Source organism: Hevea brasiliensis, chromosome 5 (assembly GCF_030052815.1).
Source record: "Hevea brasiliensis isolate MT/VB/25A 57/8 chromosome 5, ASM3005281v1, whole genome shotgun sequence".
Lineage (NCBI taxonomy): Eukaryota > Viridiplantae > Streptophyta > Magnoliopsida > Malpighiales > Euphorbiaceae > Hevea > Hevea brasiliensis.
The window spans coordinates 18,891,301-18,914,690 of record NC_079497.1 but is presented as its reverse complement, the minus strand read 5'-3'; the positions used below and the strand labels follow the sequence as shown (position 1 = coordinate 18,914,690).

General features: G+C 32.9%; 2 protein-coding genes across 3 annotated transcripts; one reads left to right on the top strand and one right to left on the bottom strand.

The window, feature by feature from the left end:
- On the top strand, positions 1-256 carry LOC110637891 (dolichyl-diphosphooligosaccharide--protein glycosyltransferase subunit 4A). The gene has a single exon (XM_021788259.2). It carries the CDS (start codon positions 1-3, stop codon positions 112-114), a length of 114 nt encoding a protein of 37 aa, XP_021643951.2. The 3' UTR covers positions 115-256.
- Positions 257-10,869: 10,613 nt separating this feature from the next.
- On the bottom strand, positions 10,870-22,886 carry LOC110667242 (uncharacterized). 2 transcript variants are annotated; one of them, XM_021828040.2, is made up of 5 exons: positions 22,712-22,886; positions 21,793-21,997; positions 13,895-14,246; positions 12,245-13,351; positions 10,870-11,382 (listed from the first exon to the last, which is right to left on the bottom strand). In XM_021828040.2, the coding sequence occupies exons 1-5, from the start codon at positions 22,801-22,803 to the stop codon at positions 11,225-11,227; spliced, it is 1,914 nt and encodes a 637-aa protein (XP_021683732.2). In that variant the 5' UTR covers positions 22,804-22,886; the 3' UTR covers positions 10,870-11,224. The 2 variants fall into 2 exon arrangements, with proteins under 2 accessions (XP_021683732.2, XP_021683731.2); XM_021828039.2 differs by having other exon boundaries at positions 12,245-13,354; positions 22,712-22,884.
- Positions 22,887-23,390: the final 504 nt, after the last annotated feature.

Sequence of the window (23,390 nt, the reverse complement as noted above, 5' to 3'; positions counted from 1 at the left end):
ATGTTTGATGATCAAGACCTTGGCTTCTTTGCCAATTTTCTTGGCATCTTCATTTTTGTACTGGTAATAGCATATCATTATGTGATGGCTGATCCTAAATATGAAGGAAACTAACTTTTCTTAGCTTGCTTTTATGTTTTTGTTAGACTTCCCATGTGTTAGTTATGAGGACTGAGATGTTTTATGTTAAAACAGTTGTATGCACGTATGTTGTAACTTTGCTGCTGCTACTTTCATAGATACCTTGCGTTTTTCACTTCTTTTTTATGCTCTTTTTGTTTAAGATCTGAATGTGAACTAACTCTAGGAAATTGTGTTAAATATAACAATATAAATTAAATGAGATGCTCGTCATTTCTTGGGTTCATGGTTTTTGTGCTAGTGGGAATGCCATTGCTGTTGTGTGGGTGCAGGCATATTTGTTGGAAATCTAGATACTGTTCTCCTAGAAAGATATAAAATAAGGATTTCTTACATGAGATACATAGGATTATCCAGGTCCATTATTTCTGCGGGTTAGGGTTTGGATTTTTTTTTTTTTTTTCCTTACCTGCTTGCTTAAGTTGTAACAACTACATTGAAAGCCTGAAATTTGAGAGACTGCTGCTATGGAATAATGGAGATGGCTGATAGACAAGAGCAAGAAAAAGAAAAAGAAAAAAAAAATAATAAAGAGGAGAACAGAAAAAAGACGGGAAGGGCGATGTAAACAAGAAAGAAATAAAGGGAAAGTGATGTATACGCATAAGGATTTTATTCATCACATTCAAGTAATGCAAATAAAACAGAGGGGAGAAACTCCTCTCTTAAAGATCAGATTACAAACATATTACCATAATCCAACAAAATTTGTTTGTTGATCCTACATGAAATTCTGTATAAAATAATTAGATCCTGAACAAAATAAAATAAACACATTTTCAAAGTGGCTAAACAACTTTTTGAACTTCCATATTTGGTCTCAAAATCTAATAACTAGTTGTGAATGATAAACATAAAAGGTATGAATCATAAATTTCACTTTCACTGAAAGAAAAGGGTTACATTATTAGGCTCTAGTATAAGAAAAATTAACATCTACAAAACAAACTTACTTTTGTGCATTGCATATTGATGCAATGAAGTTAAACTAACACCATATTAGATGGAGAAGACATAAATCGCTAAGGAGATAGGGAACCTTTAAATCCAATAATAACACGCAAGAAACACGCAAAAATACTAGATATGGACATTATTTCAAGAGAAACATAAAAAAGTTAAAAAAAAAAAAAAAAAAAGAAAGAAAACAAGAAAAAAAGAAGAAATAGAGAAAAATATTAGCAGAAGTGGGGGAAGCGGGTGTTGCCGCTTGCGGCTAAAATGGCCAGTAGCATCCGATTTGCGTAATTTGAAAACAGTGTCTTCAAGAGGCTGGGGTAGTTTAAAAAAAGTATATACTTTAATGTTTCAATATCAGGAAATTCTATGGTTACTTGTTTCGTATAAAATATAATTATTTTATTATAAAAAATAAGATAATTTTATATAAATTTATAGCTTATTTTATGAGATTTTTATAAAATGATTATTTTTTTTTAAAGTAGTTTATTACGAAAATTTTATTAACTTAACCAAAAAATAAAATTTTTTCATTAAAAAACACATAATATTTAAAAAAAAATCTAGGGATGAATTATGTATGATAAATTTTGTTAAAAAATTATATGAACAAGTTTAGGTTTATTAAATATTATTTATTAGATTTTTAGAAAATATTATGTCTTTTTCCATGAAGAAGCTTTATTTTTTACATTAAGTTAATAAAATTTTCATAATTAACTATTTTATAAAAAAAAAATCATTTTACAAAAATTTTATAAGTTATAAATTTACATAAAATTATCTTATTTTTCGTAATAAAATAATTATATTTTATATGAAACTACGTAACCATAAAAGGCAACTTAAAAATTGAATTTAATTATTTAATAAATCAAACTCAAATTTTGAGCTCAGTTAATTTAATTTAAAATTAAATGTAATAATGCCCACCTCTAACAGAGAAAAAGATATCCACTTGATTAAAATATAAAATATGATACATCAACTTATTAAAGACTGAAATCAATTAAAATATTTTATTATTATTTAAATTAATATTTGAAAATTTTATAATACAAATTATGATTATAATCGATATCATTACATGATTACTATATTCACCCACTCTACTTGAAAGCTTAAACATATCATGAACTTTACTTTTTTTATATTTACTTAAAAAAAAAAAAAAGAGAGGATATTTCATTTATAGAGCATGGTTACAAGGCCCAAAGCCCATAAAAATTCGAATTTTCTACGAGACAAACTCAAAATACAAGTAGGGGTGGAGTATTATTCGGTTCAAACTGAATAAACTGAATCGAACTGTCTCAATTCGGTAATTTAATTTAGTTTTTAAGACAATTTTGTTTAGTTTTATATTATAAAAATTTCGATTATTTCTGTTCAGTTTAGTTTTAAAGAAAAAAAATCAGTTAAACCGAACTGAACATAATAATTTTATTGATTTTTGAATTGATTTATTTTTATGGAGAATTTATGAATTATATGTAATTATATATATAAAAAAATTATTTAATTTCATTAATTAATGGTTGCTAGGTTCAAATTAAGATCAAAATTAGACTAAATAATGTGAAAATCAAGTCTAAATTAAAAAATAAAACCGATCGGTTTGAACTCAATTGAACTGAATTGAAATAGAGCAGCTCGGTTCGATTTATTTTTTCATCCATTTGGAATCGGTTCATTTTCTAAAATATGTAATTTGATTTTCAGGATTTAATTTGGTTCAGTTCGGTTTGAACCAAATGCTTATCCCTAATACAAGAACTAGGGGTGGCCACGGTTCAGGAACCGCCGGTTCAGGTTCAATGAAATCATGAATCTAAATTAAACCGTCATGGGATGGTTTAGAAGACGGTTCTTGAACCGCCGGTTCCAGTTCGAGCTTTGGTTTAAAACGGTTTAAAGGACGGTTCGAAAAATGACAGTTGAAGACGATTTGGAAGTGGTTTAGGGGCGGTTTAAGAGCAACTTAAAAGAAAAAATTAGAGAAAAATTTTATTGATTTAGAATTTAAATTATATTTATAAAAATATTTTAATTTTTCTTCGAAATCTTTCAATCAAAATAAAATAAGAAAAATAAGAATAAAAATAACTTATTTTTAAGAAAAATTTAATAAGAAAAGACTTGAACTTATTAAAAAACTAGAGATGAAATTAATTTTTAAAAAAATTAGAAAAAGGTGTATGAACTTAATTTTGCCTATGTATCCCTTTAGGATTTAGAGGAATCAAAATTTTTAGTTATAAGTTGAGAGAATGGAGATTGAGGTGATTTGGTAATGTGAAGCATGGACATAAGAAAGCTCCAGTTAGACAAGTAGAGCACATTGGGTTAGAGGATAGAAAGAAAATAATAGATAGACCTAAATTGACTTGGAAGAGAATAGTACAATATGACCTAGAAGTATTATATATTTCCGATGATTTAACCAAAAATCGTTTAGAGTAGAGAAAGAGAATCCATATAACCGACCCCAATAAATTTTTGGGATAAAGGTTATTTGAATTGAGTTGAATTGAGTATTACTTGCCCTTTTTTAAAAAATTATATGATAATTGATAATTAAAAAAATATAAAAGAAAAAAAAATCAAAATAAAGGGTATTAAAAATTTTATTGAAGAAATAAAATAATAACAGAGTAATTGAGATAGTATTAAAAATTTTAATGAACATATAAAATAATAAAGTAGGGGAATTGTGAAAGTACTGAGTATTAAAAGGAGTGTAGAAAATAATTATTTAGAAAATTTGAGAGAAATTGAAAGAGTATTAAGAATTAAAGAGAGTGGAGAAAATAATTGCGTAGAAAATTAATGATATATATATATATATATATATATATATATATATATATATATATAAATGAATTAGGAGTGAAGTGAAGTATTTATTGAATTTTTTTGTATTTAAATCACCAGTTTGGTCCGGTTCAGAATCGTTGATTCAATCCGGTTTGGAACCGTCGGTTCACGATTTTTAAAAATTATGAATCTAAACCAAACCGTAGAAAGAGGGTTTCAGTCCGGTTTGAAGCCGGTTCTGATTTTGATCAGTTTCGGTCCGATTTTGATCGAACCGATTCCAGTTCAAAACCGGACCGTGGCCACCCTAACAAGAACCCATAACCACCCATGGATAGAGCTTTAGATTCAATCGGTTATGACCTTGTAACACCCCTAATTTTTAAATTTATTATTTTATTAGTAAATATTAATATTTTAAATTATTTAAATTTTAGAAAATTATTTGAAATTTTTCAGATTTTAGAAATCGGGTTCGATTTTCCGAAAATATAAAACTTTGATGATTTTTAAAAATTAATTTAAAGACCACGTGGCAAAACTAAAAATATATTTGGACTCTACAAATTTGTCTGAGTTTTTTAGAATTTTTGGGCTTCATTTTCAGTCCCAAGGCAAAGTAAAAGTTTAAAATTGTATCCTGAATCGAACCGGCGGAATCGAACCTGACCGAATCGGACCGGTTGAATCGAATCGGCCTCCCTCCTCCTTTTCTTCTCTTCCCTGCGTGTCCTAACCCTTCTTCCTCTCTCTCTCTCTCGTTTTATCTCTCCTCCCTCCTCCCTACGCCGGCCAGCCACCGCCCCAGCCTCCCTAGCTTGTTGGCGCGCCACCTCGCCCTTCCTCCTCGCCAGCCGCCACCTGGAACACCAGGAAAGAGCGCACAAAGACCCCCAACGCGCAGCATGATGCTTCAGCTTCTCGGCCAGAATCTGACCGATCCGGCTACAGATTGGGCCGGGTCTTGTGTCAAACACCATCTACACCTTGAGAGCTTTCCATAGACATCAAGAACACCAAAATCCTTTGAGCGGTTTGTCCAATTTTTGTTCGAGAAGTTTTAACCAATTTCAACTTTTGGGCTAGATTTCTCGCAAACCGTGAACCCCACGAGAAAACCGAGAGTACCAGAGCGCTCCACTCGTCGAGAGCTTCGCGGTAATATAAATTTCAAAATTTTTCGACACCATTTTTCAATGGATCCCATGAAACTTCGTAGTATTTTTTCGAGCATTAAATGAGCTTAGAAAATTCCGTAAAAATTATATACTAACCCTCGTTTTGTGGGCTTTGTGTAGGTACCTTCAATTCTCAGAAATTCGACAGTTGCCCATGTCTGTGAATTTCCGGCCAGATAGATCGGCTACCAAAAAAGTCTTAGAATTGGATCGAGATTTTGGCTACCCCACTGTTGTCAGACGTTCCGAGCGCGTCCCCGGAGTCAGAATCGGCATAGGTAAACCCGAACCTTACTTTTTCATAATTTTCTAGTGCTTAAATTAGATTAAAAATCCATAAAATATTTGTGGTAGCTCAGAAAATTATGATTCTTTTTGCATTAGCTTAGTAATATTGCTAAGGATCGCAGGGCAAAGTTTTAGAATTTTTAGAGATTATTTGGGTAGTTTTTGCAAAAAGGGTCAATTATAAGGACTAAACTGTAATTTTACATATTGTGATTGATGACTATTTGGATGGGCCCAGGAGGGGCTGTGTGATATGATTGAGTTATGGGTGTATGGTTTGTGGATATAGAAATGCATTTTAAGTTTTGCAGGTTGGATAGGTCCTAGGTATAGGAGAGACTTTGCCGAATTTTTGACACGACTTAGGACATCTTTGATCTTTTTCTTAATTTGTATTGAGTCAAATTTATTAAATGATTGTAATAAAATTGTCAGGTAAGCCGGGATAACCTTCCTTCTCCGTCCAGCTGCCACAATAACTTCGATTGAGTCTGTGAGTAAAATATTAATTTTAATTATAATTTCTATATTATTATATGTTCAAGCATGCCCATGTATCACTTATAAATATGTACTTATGTAGTTAAACTATAGGCACATTTTATGTTGCATTCACAACTGTTCAAGTGCCATGGATATTATTGGGGGAATTTGGAGTATTGTGCGTGAGTTGGCATGCGTGTGGTATGGTGTTGGCTATGGACAGGATGGGTAGACACGGTTTGAGATATTTACTGGGACCCGGTCCTTCGGGGTAGATACAGCTTGAGTTATTCGCTGGGACCCCGATTTGGTTTATTAAGCGAAAGTCCGGCTTGAGTTCTTCGCTGGCACAGGTTGGATTAGGAGGGCTGTATAGGAGATCAGCTCTCATATATGTATTGTTTGACCTTATCAGGTGTGTGAGTGCTCTAGATTACCTTTTTGCTGTTATGATGTGAAAATATTGGCGATGTTGCATTTCACTCTACAGGGTGCATTAGCTTTAGATGGCTATAGAGATTACGGTTAAAATTGATATTTTACTCTCTGAGTCAAACGCTCACTCCTATTCATTATTTTTCCAAGCTAAAGGAGGATTATTGTTGTGGTTAACCTACTTTTCTTCTTCGCATTTTTATGTTTGTGTAATTCTGTTAACTCCTAGAATTTCCGCATGTGTTAGAAATATTTATTTGATTTGGGTCTGTAATATAATTTGCTATGTTGGACCTGTAAACTTATTATATGCATGTATATTGCACTAGATGAGGGAGCTGAGCTCCCATTTGACTTTATGTTATTATGAGTATGTGGAGGGTGAGCTGAGCTCCCCAATTGATTATATATTGTGTTTACAGGTCGAGTGAGTAAAAAACTCCCCGTTAAAAGGTCCATTTTATGACCGGACTCTATCCGGTTGAATTCTTGAAATTGGGCCCAAATGGGCCTTAGATTTGGGTTAAGGAATAGGTAGGTTTACTACGGGCCTCGGGGGCTTTAGGCTGGCCCAGGTTTTAGTGCCTGTCCGACCCATAGGTTGGGTCGTGACAGACCCGATGCCTCATCTTCCTCCATTCTTTAAGAGATTGCTCCTCTTTATTGGGCAGATACAAGGGTGAAGCCACAGCTCTACTAGCAGGGTCAAATAAAATTACTTAATTAGTGGTTATTGATGGAGAAAAAATAAAGAAAGAGGATGAGGAGTTTGACGGCGATAGGATAACTAGATGTGTTTTGTGCATTTTATTATTTTTTTAAATACTAATAAAATAAAGTAATTTTATTTGTAAAATAACTGACAAATTAGTAGATTAACTTGAAAATACAGTTATTTTTTATAAATTAAATTAAAACTCAGTAAGTTTTATGAAAAAAAATTAAAATTCAATAACTTTTTGTAAAAATACTCATAAAATTGAGTGATTGTATATAATATTTACTCCTATTCTATATAAGATTTGATATATGAGAGTCAAAATTTCATTAAAATAGATTAAAGTTTAGTAATTATTTAATTATTTAGCGAAGAAATAACTTGATAATCTATAATGAAATTCTTACATTTAATAATTGCCTAATTATAGTGTATGAATTAAAGTAATAAATAAATATATATATATATATGAATAAATTACTTATATATTTTAATTGATTGGTAATTAATTACTAATATTTATATTTAATATATAATTAAAAAATATATAAAATAAATATATAATTATTTTTTATACTTTTAATAAATAAAATATAATGAATGATATAAATGGATATTCTACATTTCATCTGAAAATAAGATTTAATAAAATTTTGACATATTTAAATAAGCTAAGGGAACGCGTAAATTTTCTTATTAGCTAGCGCGTTTACATTGGATAAACTAAGGAAAGACGGTGAACGCGTCGTTTTGCATTATCGACATGGGAAAGATTGCAATAAAATCATGGTCAAAAATGTTAAGGGAAATTTTGTTCGTTGATGCACCCCATACAAGCATGAAAAGACAAAAAAGGGATTTCTTATGTAAGCCTATGCTAGCAAATTACCTAAGGGCCCATTTGTAAATTAAATCATCAAAATCAATTTTGATTTCCCGTTAAAAAAAGGATAATTTATAACTTAATTTTTTTAAATACATCAAAATTATAGATTGATTTCTTTACTTTTAATAAATAATAATTTAGTCTATAAAATTTAATTCTGTCTATAAAATAATCTTTCTATCTAAATTTATTGTTAATTACAAGTTAAATGATTAAAAATCTTTACCTTATTTTTAAGTTAAAAATAATTTAGTCCATCATATTTTATTTTTTTAATAAAATAATTCTTACTTTTAAATTTTATATTTAAATAAATTATAATTATTTAAATATTCTTTATAACGTAAAATATTAAATATAATAATATTTAAATAACGTAAAAATCAAATTAAAATATAATTTTTTAAAATATTTATACTCAATTCAACTAAACCTTTATCCCAAGAATTTAGGATCGGTTATATGAATTATCTTTCTCCATTCTAAACGATTTTGGGTTAAATCCTCAGAAATGTGTAATACTTATAGGTCATGTTATACTATTCTCCTCAAAGTCAGTTTAGGTCTACCCATTCTTTTCTTTCTATCCTCTAACCTAATGTGCTCTACTTGTCTAATTAGAGCCTCCGTATGTCTACGTTTCACATTATCAAACCACCTCAATTTTCCTTCTCGTAATTTATCATCAATTAGCACCTCTCCTACCTTTTCTCTAATACTCTCATTATAGATTTTATCTAGTCTAGTATGACCACTCATCCATCTTAACATTCTCATCTCTGCAACTCTTATCTTAGACACATACGACTCCTTTAGTGCTCAACACTCACTACCATATAATATGGCCGGTCGTATAACTGTACAGTAAAATTTTCCTTTCAATTTATTGGGAATCTTGCGATCATATAAAACTCCCGTGACACTACTCCACTTCAACCATCCAGCTTTAATCCTATGACTAACATCCTCCTTATATCTCCTATCTACTTGAAGGATTGAGCCGAGATATTTAAAGTAATTACTTTGGGACAGTACCACTCTATCTAAACTAACTTCTTCCCTATCACCAGTTCGGCTTTTACTAAACTTGCAATGCATGTATTCTGTTTTCGTTTTACTTAACTTAAAACCCCTTGACTCTAGAGTATTTCTCCAAAGCTCTAGCTTTCTATTGACTCATTCTCGCGTTTCATCTATTAGAACTATATCATCTGCAAATATAATGCACCAAGGGATACTCTCTTGTATATGTTTTGTCAATTCATCTAAAACTAATGTAAAAGAGTAAAGGCTTATAGCTGAACCTTGGTGTAATCCAATTGAAATAGAAAAATCTCTTGTGTCCCCTCTCACTGTGTGCATAATAGTAGTTGCTCCTTCATACATATCTTTTAACACTTGTATGTGCCTAATAGATACCATCTTTTGTTCTAACACTCTCCATAAGACATCTCTTGGAACACTATCATAAGCTTTCTTTAAATCGATAAAAATTATATGTAGATATTTCTTCACATCTCTATATTTCTCCATCAAGCTTCTAATGAGAAAGTTCCCTTCTATAGTTGAATGACCGGACATGAAGCTAAATTGATTGGGAGAGATAGAAGTGTCATGATGTAGTCGATGTTCTACAACTTCATAGTATGGCTCATGAGTTTAATTTCTCTATAGTTTGAGCAACTCTGTATGTCTCCCTTATTTTTAAAAATAGGTGCTAAAATACTCCTCCATTCATCAGGCATTTTCTTTACGTTTAGAATATTATTAAATAATTTAGTTAATCATATCACTCCCATATCTCTCAAACACTTTCACACTTCAATTGGTATCCCAAACAATTTGAAAATATTTATATACTATTATATATTTTTTAAAGGATTTATATACAATTACTTATTGTGAAAACAAATTACATTAAATCACATAAAAATAAATTTTTACATAATTTTTCTTCAAAAATCATGTTAAAAGAATTCTTTTAACGGTTTGATTATTGAAAAATATCACTACAAAAAATAATTTTTTTATAAAAAGGTAGGCCATCATATAGAAAAGCTTTTTATGTATTTAGCAATAAAAAATTATTATTTTCTATTAATTCTTTTTCTAATATTTTACATTTAAATAATTATATACATTATAATAAATATTTAGTAACAATTACTTTTATGAAATTTACTATAAACAAATTAAATAGAAAAATATCTTTGTAAAAAATATCGAAATATTCTTTATAATACAATGATATATTATTTGAAATAAATAAATAATATATAATTAATAATTAAATATTTTAATGACAATTATTAAGTTATATTTTATTTAAGTATAAAATTTAAAGAGAGAATATTTTATTAATAAAATATGAAAAATTAAATTATTTTTAATTGAAAATAAGATAAAAGTATTTTAATTATTTTTAATCTTTAATCAATAATAAATTTAGATAAACAGACTATTTATCGATAGAATTAAATTGTAAAAATTAAATTCTTAATCATAAGAAGATAATCCATCAACCTGGGAAAGCAAGAGCCTCAGCATCTATTACGAATAGATTTTAATCGGTAATTATAATAAGAACTTATCAATGAATAATAAAATTATTATATATATATATATATATATATATATATATATATATATATATATATATGAATTTTTCTTGTTTAGGTCCGTGTACGTAAACTCAAGACACATGAACGCAAATAACAAGACATACAATAAAACCCACTTATTGAATACAAAAGACTCGTATGTTTATGTCTCAGACCGAATTCAGATAAAAATTCCCTTTTTGTATAACACTCGGAGTAACATATAAGTAATATCTCTATTTATTATTTTTTTTTCATATATCAGCTACGTGGCAGAGAGTCAGAATACATTAACAATTCAATTCTCATACAAAAATGATCACAATAAGATTCTTGGGGGAAAAAGGGCAGACTCAGTTGATATGCTGTGAACAAATGACAAGATTTACTTCGTAATGTTGGAGATCCAAAGAAGTGAAATCATTCCATTTCTCACTAGCAGCCCGAAAATCTTGGCATGCAAACTGCAAAGTGATGTTACAAACACTGAAAGATACTAATATTCATAATTTCTAAACTCATGGGAAACATAAAAGATGGCAGAAGTAACAGTCCCATTATCACTTTCATCTGTATTTTTCCCATCATATCAATTTCCATTTAATGGAAACACCATTCATTGTGTTGCATAAGCTAAGCATAGCTTTTAAGATCTTGATTCCCACCTTCCTCCTAGAAACAATTAGTGATACAAGGATTTATATAATAAAACAGGAAATTAGTTTTTCCTAGTTCCCATATTTCTGCTATGCTGAGACTTGGCTTGAGAGCGAGTTCTAGGAAGAAAATTATGGACAGAATCCTGCTGTGACTGCTTATCGGAAGAAATAAATTTCTTCTTCTGGCCTAGAATATCTACATTGCCCAAACCTCCGCCTGCAAATCACACCACATTGAAATCACTGCAGAGTTTTGATGCGAAACTGCATCATCAATTAAATTGTGCACCAGGCTATATACTCCAAGGATACAGCATGTAGAACAAAAATGGCTGTATAATCTACAGTTGAACGGTAGCTGCTTCCTTTAATTAGCCTGATTTAAGTGATACATAACCAGTCAACCAGATCTATATTTTTATTTCTTTGAATTTAACTGACTGTCACAGACCATTGCAATGCAGGGAGCTCCACAGACTAGGATGTCTAATCTCTTTCATTAAGAAAGATCAGTACTCACTAAGGATGCCTAATTTCTTTGTGTTAAAATTAACCAAAAGTCAAGCCTAAATTGCCAGTAATGGCAATAAAAAATATAGGAGCCAGTTTACTTGCTGGATTTCCAATTGTTCATCTATATTTCCCATTAAACCTAAACATCAGTTGACAGAAGTGATGGTGACATTGTAGCCACTTTTATGCAACTATGTCTTTGTTCAAAAGTTGGAAGACTAATAAAAAAAGGTTAAAAAACGAACAGAATTATTATATAAAACAAATAAAGATTGTGCTTTTCATTTTGACTAAAATGTGAAGATCATCATTTATTTTTTCATAATGAATAAAAGGAAAAATGAGAGATGGCACCTGCAAAAGTGACAAAACTGACAACTGAAATGATAAATACAAAATTTCAAACTTTCAGAATATGCGTAGAGGAAAATGTAGAACAAATTTTGCATGGCATATGATGTAACAGTTGAAATGATAATTTAAGAAATGTGGTCTGACTGTAATTAGATATATTCTACAGGAAACAAAAGCAATTATAGACCACAACTTAGAGTTTGTTTACATACCTGCAGTTTGTTCATTGGTTTGGACAGCAGTGGATGCCTGCTCTTTGCTCTTTCTGCCACCCAGAATATCACTTTCAGCATCAAGAGATGAAGAAACAGTTTTTTTCCTTTTTACTGTACAGCTATCCTTCTTAGATATATCACCTTTTCCTTCGGAGTAATTTGATTCTGTTCCATGAGTTGACCTACACTTTGCTTCCAAAGTTTCTTGTTGAACTGAAGAACGAGTAAATCTTTTCCTGTTGGTTGAAGCCCTTAACTTCAGATCATCTGCAGAGGTCTTCATTTGAATATTGTTATTGGAAATTTCACAACCATTACTCTCATTAACTGCAAGATTTGCTTCAGAATAATTTTCTGCAGTTATATGAGATGATTTCTCTAGTGATTCCGTAGCTAGACTTTCTTTTTCTCTACGGAGTGCTGAACGAGTAAGCCTCTTTCCACCAGTTGAAGTCTCTAACTTCAGGTCATCAGCACAGTTCTTGATCTGAATATTATCATTTGCAATTCCACTATCATTCCGAATAGCTGAGCTCGCAGGCTGGTTTAACTTTGACCGTCTTCTTGTACCTGTGCGAGTACTGGAGAAAATGACTTCTAAATTCCTGTCTTCAGCACTAGAATTGCTGAATTCTGAGGTCTTATCTTCATTTTTCCATTCTTGATTCAGCATTCCAGAGGATAATCCTGCAAGTTGTGACTTTGGTGAAGTACTCCTCTGAGTTGAAATAAGTGACTTCACCATCTCAACAGATTCTGAAACAACCGGAAAAGGAGTAGCCAATATATCTGAGGAAGCCTTGTCCTTCATATTAACCATGTTGTTATTGAACAAGCTGGTTCCATCTATTGCGACACCCGTTGTAGTAATTTGCACTCGTGAGGCAAGAGCGGCACAAGCAGCAAGTGGACTGAGATGTGACCTGTTTTCTGAAAGTTCTTCAACGGATGAAGTGATCACTGGTGGATCCTCAACTTCTGCTGCCACTTGTAGATTACTGGACCTCCTGGTTATTCTTCTCACTGGACTCTGGTCACAAGGAACTTTAACACATGGAATGCTTATTTTGGCTGCAGCAACAAGCTTGCAACTTCCCTTTTTATCTACTGTATTCGTAGCCAGAAGCAAAGACTTGAAAAATTACAAAATGTGATATGATCCATATGGGATAAATCAAAGAGCTAGGACATGAGCACCTAGAAGTTCTAATGCAGTTTCTATCTGCAGATGTGCCTTGCAAACACAACAATGACAAAATTTAAAGAGAGTTTCCACCATATGACCACATCATAAGGACTTAACCAACCAGACAACAGTACACCATCTCATTTTACTAGCAAAAGACTTGGAATGGCCAACAAATTGAGAATGTAATTATTCTATTGTGTAGGCCATATCCTTTTGCAGCCCACCATAGAAAGGTTAGCATCATTATATGAGCACTGCATTCCTGTTACAGTATGGATTGGTTCTCCAGCTTTAACTTTTATGTCTAAGACAACATGTGATATCCTTCTTAGAGACCAGCTTTTTTACCAATTACACTATTATATTTGCACAATCCCACAAGGATATAAATTAAAAACTGTGATAAGGGAAAAAAAGAGGAAAATATAAGAAACAGAGATATGTTCACCAAAACTTACATATGCTGTTGCCCGCAGAGTAATGTTCAATCCTCAAACGAGTTTCTTTGGTAATTTCTTTCTCCAATGCATCAGCTGATTTGCTGATATCTTTTATTTGCTTTTCCAGAAGATTACTTAGGTCCACGTCATAGTTTATGTCCTCAATCAGAAATGGAGATGCACCAGAAGATTTCACATGTTTTTCTGATTCCAATAACACTGCAACAGTTGGGTAGACAGTGATGCTTTTCATGGCCAATTTCATGATTGAACTAGATGGGACAGTGATTCCATCTTCAAAATCTTGGTGAAGCCATTTGATAGTGAACTTGCATCTACAGGGGCCCCTATAGTGCCGTACTCTTAAGACCTGTAAATTATATGTATTCACACAATAATCAAATGAGAAGAATGGCTTTTGCCTGCAAGACAAATTCCAAAGTAAAATGACAATTGAGCCACTCTAAGATGGAATTGTTAAGTGTCTCAGACATCAAGCAACATGTCTCAACAGTTTTGTTCAAATTCTCTCACATTCTATAAAGGCTTAATAACTAAAAAAAGCCATACATTTTTGTGTTTTCTCAATTTTATCCACAACTTTATCCCAATTGCCAAAGCTTACTGCAATTGTATCCAATTTTTTCTATCCTAGGCTTCCACTCCATTTTCCAACCGATACACGACCACTCATGACAATGCAACCCCATCACTATTACAAGTACCTCCCAAGTTTCTTTTTGAAGCCCATAGTGCATCAACATTCATAGTCTTTTGGCCAGATCATATGGTTTTGTTCACCCATTCCCTGTCCTCGCCACCACCAAATCTTGATATCATTTGACGTCCTATGAGTGTCAAAATGAAACTTGGGGGGTGTTGGTGGTAATGGTAGGATTGGACTCTCATGCATGGCCATGGACAAGTCCCAGAATGATATTCCTAGAGCTATTCCAGTGCAAAGGAGGAGGTTGCGTTGGATGACAACCAACGTAAAAATTTTGTCACATCTCATTATATGGATTCAAATAATATAAACGTTGGAGCATCCTCTACTTACGACGTGCTACATCGGAACTCGGGTGTAGTGAGAAATACGCAAAGATATAGGGCATTCACCGAAAGCGACACCCATGCTGGCACCCAAGTATGGTGTTAAATGAGCAAGGGTTCCCACATCATGGACGGGTGTGGGTAAAAAGGTTAGTCCATAGGACAAATAGTAGAACAAATAGTGGAACAGAACACAAGATAGACATAGAAAACAATATCATAGAAGGAGATTAATTAGGAAGGAACATGATAGGAGGAGAATCAGGTTTAGTACTTGGAATGTTGGATTATTTACAGGAAAATTAATAAAGCTTGTGAATACCTTGGAAAGGAAAAGATTGAATATTGCTTGTATTCAGGAGACTAAATGGATAGGAGAGAAAAACAAGAAAGTGGGTAATTCAGGGTACAAACTGTGGTTTACTGAAAAGGAGAGGAACAAGAACGGAGTGGGCATAATCATAGATAGGACATTGAAAGATGCTGTAATAGCTGTGAAAAGAGTAGGAGATAGAATTATATTAGTAAAGCTAGTACTAGAAGAAAAAACAATAAATATAGTTAGTGCTTATGCCCCACAAATAAGACTAGATGATGAGAGTAAACAAAGATTTTGGGTAGATATGGATGATCTAATGCAAAGCACACAAAATGAAGAGAATGTTTTCATTGGTGAAGATTTTAATGGACATGTAGGAAGTAATAGGCAAGGTTATGAGAATGTTCATAGAGGTTTTATTTTTGGCAGCCGAAATGAAGAGGGAAAAAGTATCTTGAATTTTGCTATGGCATACGACCTAATACTAACAAATACATATTTTATAAAAAGAGAGTCACATTTAGTGACTTTTAAAAGTGGGCAACATAGAAGCCAAATTGACTTCCTCTTAACCAGGAAGACAAATACAGCTCTATGCAAGGATTGCAAGGTCATTCCAAGAGAGGCTTTAACAAGTCAACATCGGTTAGTGATCTTGGATGTCAAGTTTAGGAACAATTCAAGTAAGGTTAGAAGAAATAGTGTAACTCGAATAAAGTGGTTGGAGTTCAAAAGAGTAAAGCAAGTGAAGTTCAAAAATGAGCTTCTCGAATCCGAAGCATGGAAACTGGATGTGAAGGCCAATGATATGTGAATACATATGGCATCAAAGATTAGAGAAGTGGCTAAAAAAGTACTTGGAGAGTCTAGAGAACATGGACCACCCTCAAAAGAGAGATGGTGGTGGAATGAAGAAATATAAAAGGCAATGAAGAGAAAGAGGGAATGGTATAAGAAATTACCTAAGTGTGATAATAATAAGGCATATGAACAGTACAAGATAGCAAAGAAAGAGGCAAAAAAGGCAGTTAGTTAAGTAAGAGCACCGGCCTTTGAAAAGTTATATGAGAAACTTAGAACTAAAGAAGGAGAGAAAGATATCTATAAATTAGCAAGGAGGAGAGAAAAAAAATATCAAGATCTCAATCAAGTTAGATGTATTAAGGATAAAGAAGGAAAAATATCAGCGAAAAATGAGGACATTAAAGAAAGATGGAGAAATTATTTTGATGATCTCTTTAACAATAGTCAAAGTGGTAATAGCGTGAATATAGATTACAGAGCTATAGAAAATAATATGAATTATACTATTAAGTATTAGATCTTTAGAATTAAAGAAAGTACTTAAGAGAATAAAAGTGGGTAAAGTCTGTGGACCCGATAGAATACCAATTGAAGTGTAAAAGTGCTTAAGAGATATGGGAGTGGCATGGTTAACTAAATTGTTTAATAAGATTCTAAACTCAAAGAAAATACCTGATGAATGGAGGAGGAGTATTTTAGTACCTATTTTTAAAAATAAGGGAGACATACAGAGTTGCTCAAACTATAGGGGAATTAAACTCATGAGCCATACTATGAAGTTGTGGAAGAGAGTTGTGGAATATCTATTATGTCATGATACTTCTATCTCTCCCAATCAATTTGGCTTCATTGCCGGTCGTTCAACTATAGAAGCGATCTTTCTTATTAGAAGCTTGATGGAGAAATATAAAGATGTGAAAAAAGATATACACATGGTTTTTATCAATTTGGAGAAAACTTATGATAGTGTTCCAAGAGGTGCCTTATGGAGAGTGTTAGAACAAAAGAAGGTATCTTTTAAGTACATACAAGTATTAAAAGATATGTATGAAAGAGCAACTATTATTGTGTGCAAAGTGGGAGAGGACACAAGAGATTTTTCTATTTCAATTAGATTACACCAAGGTTCAGCCGTAAGCCCTTACTTTTTTACATTAGTTTTAGATGAATTGACGAAACATATACAAGAGAGTATCCCTTGGTGCATGATATTTGCAGATGATATAGTTCCAATAGATGAAACGCGAGAAATAGTCAATAGAAAGCTAGAGATTTGAAGAAGTACTCTAGAGTCAAAGGGTTTTAAGTTAAGTAGAACGAAAACAGAATATATGTATTGCATGTTCAGTGAAGGCCGAACTGGTGATAGGGAAGGAGTTAGTTTGGATGGAGTGGTACTGCCCCAAAGTAATCACTTTAAATATCTCGGCTCAATCTTTCAAATGGATGGGGGATGTGAGAAGGATGTTAGTCATAGGATTAAAGCCGGATGGCTGAAGTGAAGAAGTGCCACGGGAGTTTTATGTGATCGCAAGATTCCTAATAAGTTGAAAGAAAAATTTTACCGTACAGCCATACGACCGGCCATGTTATATGGTTGTGAGTGTTGGGCACTGAAGGAATCGTATGTGTCTAAGATAAGAGTTGCGGAGATGAGAATGTTAAGGTGGATGAGTAATCATACTTGACTAGATAAAATCCATAATGAGAGCCTTAGAGAAAAGGTAGGAGTGATGGCAATTGAGGATAAGTTGAGAGAAGGGAAATTGAGGTGATTGAGGTGGTTTGGTCATGTGAATCGTAGACATACGAAGGCTCCAGTTAGACAAGTAGAGCACATTAGGTTAGAGGATATAAAGATAAGAAGGGGTAGACCTAAATTGACTTGGAGGAGAGTAGTATAACATGATCTAAAAACATTAGACATTTCTGAGGATTTAACCCAAAATCGTTTAGAATGGAGAAAGAGAATCCATATAGCCGACCCCAAATTCTTGGGATAAAGGCTTAGTTGAGTTGAGTTGAGTTGAGTTGAGTTGAGTATTCCAGTATAACATACAAGAGAAAGAAGTTTAGAAATAGGAGGGAAGAGAATGTTTTGGAAGGAAAATGAGTTAGGCTGTTGTGTAGCTGGAGTAAGTTATAGAATCTATTAGAGAAAGTCCATGAACAGCCGACTGTAGATGATCATTCTGAATCAAATACAGAAATTAATCTCTTTCTCTCTCTAATCCTCTCTTCTCTACTCTCCCTTCTCTGTCTCTCTCTCTCTCTCTCTCTCTCTCTCTCTCTCTCAAACTCTTAATTTTGTTCTGAGAGGTAGAAATCCCAGAATTAGGGTTTCTATTGACAAATTGGTATAAGAGCTTCAAGGGATGGGCACTGGTTGCTTCCTGGTTCATCTGAGTCACATCCATATCCAGATTCAGGTTTCTTTCTCTTCTTCACATCCATGTCCAGATTCAGGTTTCTTTCTCTTCTTCTCTCTTTCTCTCTTCTTTCCCTCTAATTCTTCCTTCTTTTTCCTAAGATTTCTTTCCTTCTTTCCCTCTATGTTCCTTCTTTTCATTTCTGCAGACCTCGTTCTTTTCTTCTTCTTCTTCTTCTTTCTTTCTTGAAATTCTTGAATCAAATTTCTTACTTTTTCTGTTAATTTCTGGTTCTTTCTTCTATTTTTCTTCTTAGTTCCTGAAATTCTTGAAATTTTTCCCCCTATTCTTGAAGTTCTTCTTCCTATTTTCTTGATTTTCCCTCAAAATTTCCCTTCCCTAAGTTTCTATTCTGCTTTCCAACAATCAGATTTCTACCTTTCTTGATTTTCTTTGCTCTTTTGAAGTTTTTGAAGTTTTTCGCGTGTGGGCTTTGATTCCAAAGGTTTGTGGGGATGTCGCAAGATCCCTAGGAGTGTAGTGATGAATCAAGAAGCTGTTAGAATGGATGAATTGGAGGAGAAATTCTGAATCTTGCAGGAAGATACTGATGAGAAGATTGAACAGAAGATTGAGCAGAAGATGAAGGAAATGATGAAAGTGTTACTGCATGAGATGTGAAACATTATGAGTGGATTTTTTCTGAAAAAGGGCAAGGAACTGTTAATGAGGAAGTTGAAGGGAATGTGGTGCAAGAAGGACAAGGAAGCAAGGGAATCTTGCCAACTCCTAAGGTGGCAGCAAAAGGAAATCCAAAGGAGCATGTAAGTGTATCTTCTTTTATAGAAAATGGGGAGTCATCAAGGCTATTACCAAAAATTGAGTTGGTTACTTGTGATGGCAATGAACCTAGGGTATGGCTTAGAAATGTGAAAAGTATTTTGAGATCTACAAGGTTCCAAGGGATCAAAGGGTTGGAATTGCTGCTCTTTTCTTAATTGAAAGGGCAGATTCTTGGTTTCATAACTGAAGCAAGGGAAAGGAAAATCTATTGTGGGAGAAATTTGAGAAGGAATTATGCATTAGGTTTGGGGATGAAGGAATGGAGGATATAGTAAAGGAACCCATGCAATTAAGGCAAGAAAATAATCCCATTGGAATTCATGGTAACATGGATATCAAGCTTCCTCATGAAAGTGCTGCAATTTTAGATAATGAAGACTGTTGTGTTACTAAATATAGAACTCCTGCAGAAGATGCTATGGCCATCAGAGCTTTGCCCAATCAACATTCTATCCAAGTAAGATATGTTGGTGTAGTTGAATACAATTTGTTGTTGGGTTTACTGAACAAACAAGCTAGAGAAATGAAAGTTGAGGAATCTTTTTCATCATTTGTCCACGTTGAAGATGACTATCTCATGCGTGATGGAGCAAAGATTAACAGCAGTGTCTTAGCATTGAGAAATTGCAATCATTTACCGCTCAAAGAGACTGAGTTTGAAATTAGGAGGAGGCAAAGGAAGAAAATGTGTTCCTTCGAATATTGTCATTATTTACTGCTCAAAGAGAATGAGTATGAAAGCAGGAGAAGACAGAAGAAGAAAATCAGGCCCTTGCTCCAATTATTTGTTTGCCAAATGACTCTCCAAGTTGCTAGTTCCAGTGTTCTATTGCTGCAAGCCTGCAACAGAGGTTTCATGTTTCACTACTAAAGAAGAAAATAGGCACTAATATCACTCCAATTCTGGATCTTCCTGCCTTGAATGATGATCAGACAGTAGACGTGGTTCCAGAAAAGCTGCTACAGACAAAAAAGTCCCGAGGAATGGTCTTCCAATACTTCAAGGCCTGATTAAATGGTCACACTTCACTGAAGAAGATGCAACTTGGGAAGACTCTTCCTTTTTACAGGCTCAGTTTCCTACTTTTCCACCTTCTTGGGGACAAGAAGGTTCTCAAGTGGAAGGAATTGTAACATATAAGAGAAAGAAGTTTACAAAAGGAGGGAAGAGAATGTTTTGGAGGGAAAATGAGTTAAGCTGTTGTGTAGCTAGAGTCAGTTATGGAATCTGTTAGAGAAAGTCAATAAATAGCTTACTCATAATTGTAGATGATCATTCTAAATCAAATACAGAAATTAATCTCTTTCTGTCTCTAATCCTCTCTCTCTCTCTCTCTCTCTCTCTCTCTCTCTCTCTCAAACTCTTGATTCTGTTCTGAGAGGTGGTTTCTACTGACATCTAGCTCTTTTTCTAGCTGATAACGGCTTCCAACTAATTTTCCCTCTAACTCTCAGTTGACTTTTCTTCCTTTTATCTATCTCTACCTATTACACTTATTTATATATCTATTTGTTACATATTATAGGAAAAGAAGGAAAAATGTTAAGAAGTAATAGTAGTTGAGTTGTTATTGTTTTGGGTAGTTGGGCAGTTTAGAGAGAAATTAGTGTAACTACTTTTGCAGGGAGATAACAAAAAAGGGTTCCAAATAATGACAACCAAAAATAATCAAAATATATCCAATCAAAGATGTCTTTTTTTCTCTATAAGAAATAAGAAAGATGAAGCTCAAATTATGAAAATCAAAATATATCAAAGATATCTTGTTTCTCTTTAAGGAATAGAAATGATATGAAAAAGCTCATGGTAGAGTGGTAAGACATATATCTTGGGAAGATTACAAACACATCCTGACCCAATATGGCTCTTAAAGCAACAATATAAGCACAATTTAGGATTAATACAATAATGGTGGAGTGAATAGTTAGAGCTCTTGGTGATAGCACTTTAATAGTTGTTAGAAAAGCTTTTGTTCAAGGTATAGAGCCATTGATAACCGAAGTGGATGAGACTAACACTTGAGGAGGAAGTGGTTATAATATGTCAGTACAAGTGAATGAGAATTAATCCCACATTGAGAGCAAAGACTAAATGTGGAACTTATGTGTGGATAGGATCCATAAACCTATTGCCATTAAAGTTTTCAGTTGGTTGCATCGTTAAACCATGTACAAGGATCTTTCTTAGGACTTGCACAATTCCTCCCCCATTTTAGGCACTTTGTCCTAACATAAACCACAATTATGTTTCCGAACCAAATAGAAGAACACTTATATTGTTAGCCAATAGCATCCATCAAATGATATTTTTATATGATAAGTCACTTCATAACCAAAGTGAAAAAATAATGACAAATAACATATTGTTGGTATAAGCCAACTGCAATAGGGAATTAATTTATGTCACTTCTAATTATGCTAGTAATTGTTCTCATAGACAGGCTTTATCGTATCTATATACATTGCCTGAGACTCCCTTTTCCACCATAGCATCATGACACTTCAGTATTCAGGAAGGTGACATGTACCTTTTCCACCTTAGCATCATAGAACAGGCTGCCAAGTCCTGAATTATTGGCAGCAAGGACATGCTCACTCTCTTTGATTGAAGAACAGTCATCACCTTTAAGAGGAACAGAACGGAACCGTAATTGTGTCAGTACTTCTTCCTTGTCCAGGAATTCAACTCCTGAATCTTGCCCAAAGTCAACAAATAGACCATCTCCAACAGAGCTGAGAATGGAATCAGAAGCCATGCTCAAAATTTAAGTTTGAACTTCTGAGTTATTTTAAGCCCAAATTTAACCCAAATAAAGCAAGTAGACTGACTAAGGAAACCATAAGTTTGGAAAGAGTAAAATATTAAAAGCAACTAACTAAATAGGAAATAATAGACAAATAAATGAAACTGAATAGATATACATAATAAGCACACATGATAAAACGATTATTGTTATTCAATTAAATAACAAATAGTTATCAAGTACCTAAATTTATATTTGAATTCCAAAGAAGAACTAATTAAGTTGAATAAGATAGTGGGTAACCCACATTGCATATATCAATAACACAAAAACGATGAATAAATAGATGGGAATTGAACTTATAACAGATGATCAAATGAATCACTGATGAGATTGATGTCAAACAAACAATAGACTGAGAAAACTAACGTATAGCAAAACGAAATGAAAAAAATTTCAAATTTCCCAATTTGGTTTTAGCATTCCATCCAACCCATTTCCCAGTAGAAAATCCTATGATCACCGAACATAGAGTATTCAATAATGATCTCCAGTATTAAAATCTTCAGAATAAACCAAACCAACTGTCTATTTGAAAAAACAAAGGAAGAAGAAGAAAGCATATTCCCCCAACTGTGCAACATTGCCGATTGAAGTAGTGGATCACATCGAAAAGCTGGATAAAGGGCAAAAGAAGACTGACCTGAGTGAGACTTTACAAGGATGCCAAGACGAGTCCTCTTTGCGCTTAGATTCGAGTTCAAAGTCGCTCTGTGCTGCAGGAAGAGTGGCCATTTGCAGTGGAGGATTGGTAGGTGAAATTGTGAATGGAGAAGGATTTTGGGAATTAATAGTTAGCACTGAAAAATAAAAGCTGGAAGGAAGATGGGGTACATTTCACTAATTTTTTTTTTTTAGAAAAAAATTCCACTAATTATTTCAGTTTTTTTTTTTTAGAATAATTATTTCAGTATCTTCCCTTAAGTTGAATTAGTAATTTGAATATTTTTAAACGTTAATTTGGTAAAATTTTAGGAGTGAGCAATTAACGGTTTTAATAAAAAAAATTGAACCAAATTGATGTTGATTTTTTGAATAATATCATTTGATTCAAATAGTAATTTTAAAAAATTTTAATTTTTTAATTAATTCATTTATTTTCATAAAAAAATTAAAAATAGATTAAACTGATTAAAACAAACCCACCTCTTACTTTCAAGCCCAGTCAAAGTCTAAAGATAAAACCCATATCTTATACAAAGTACCTTTTCCTAATGCCCATCCCATTTCCTATTCAGCCAAAACCCATACAATCTAAACTTTCTAAATTTAATTTCTTTTTTCGATCTCAACTCATTTATACTGTGTTGCATACGACAGTG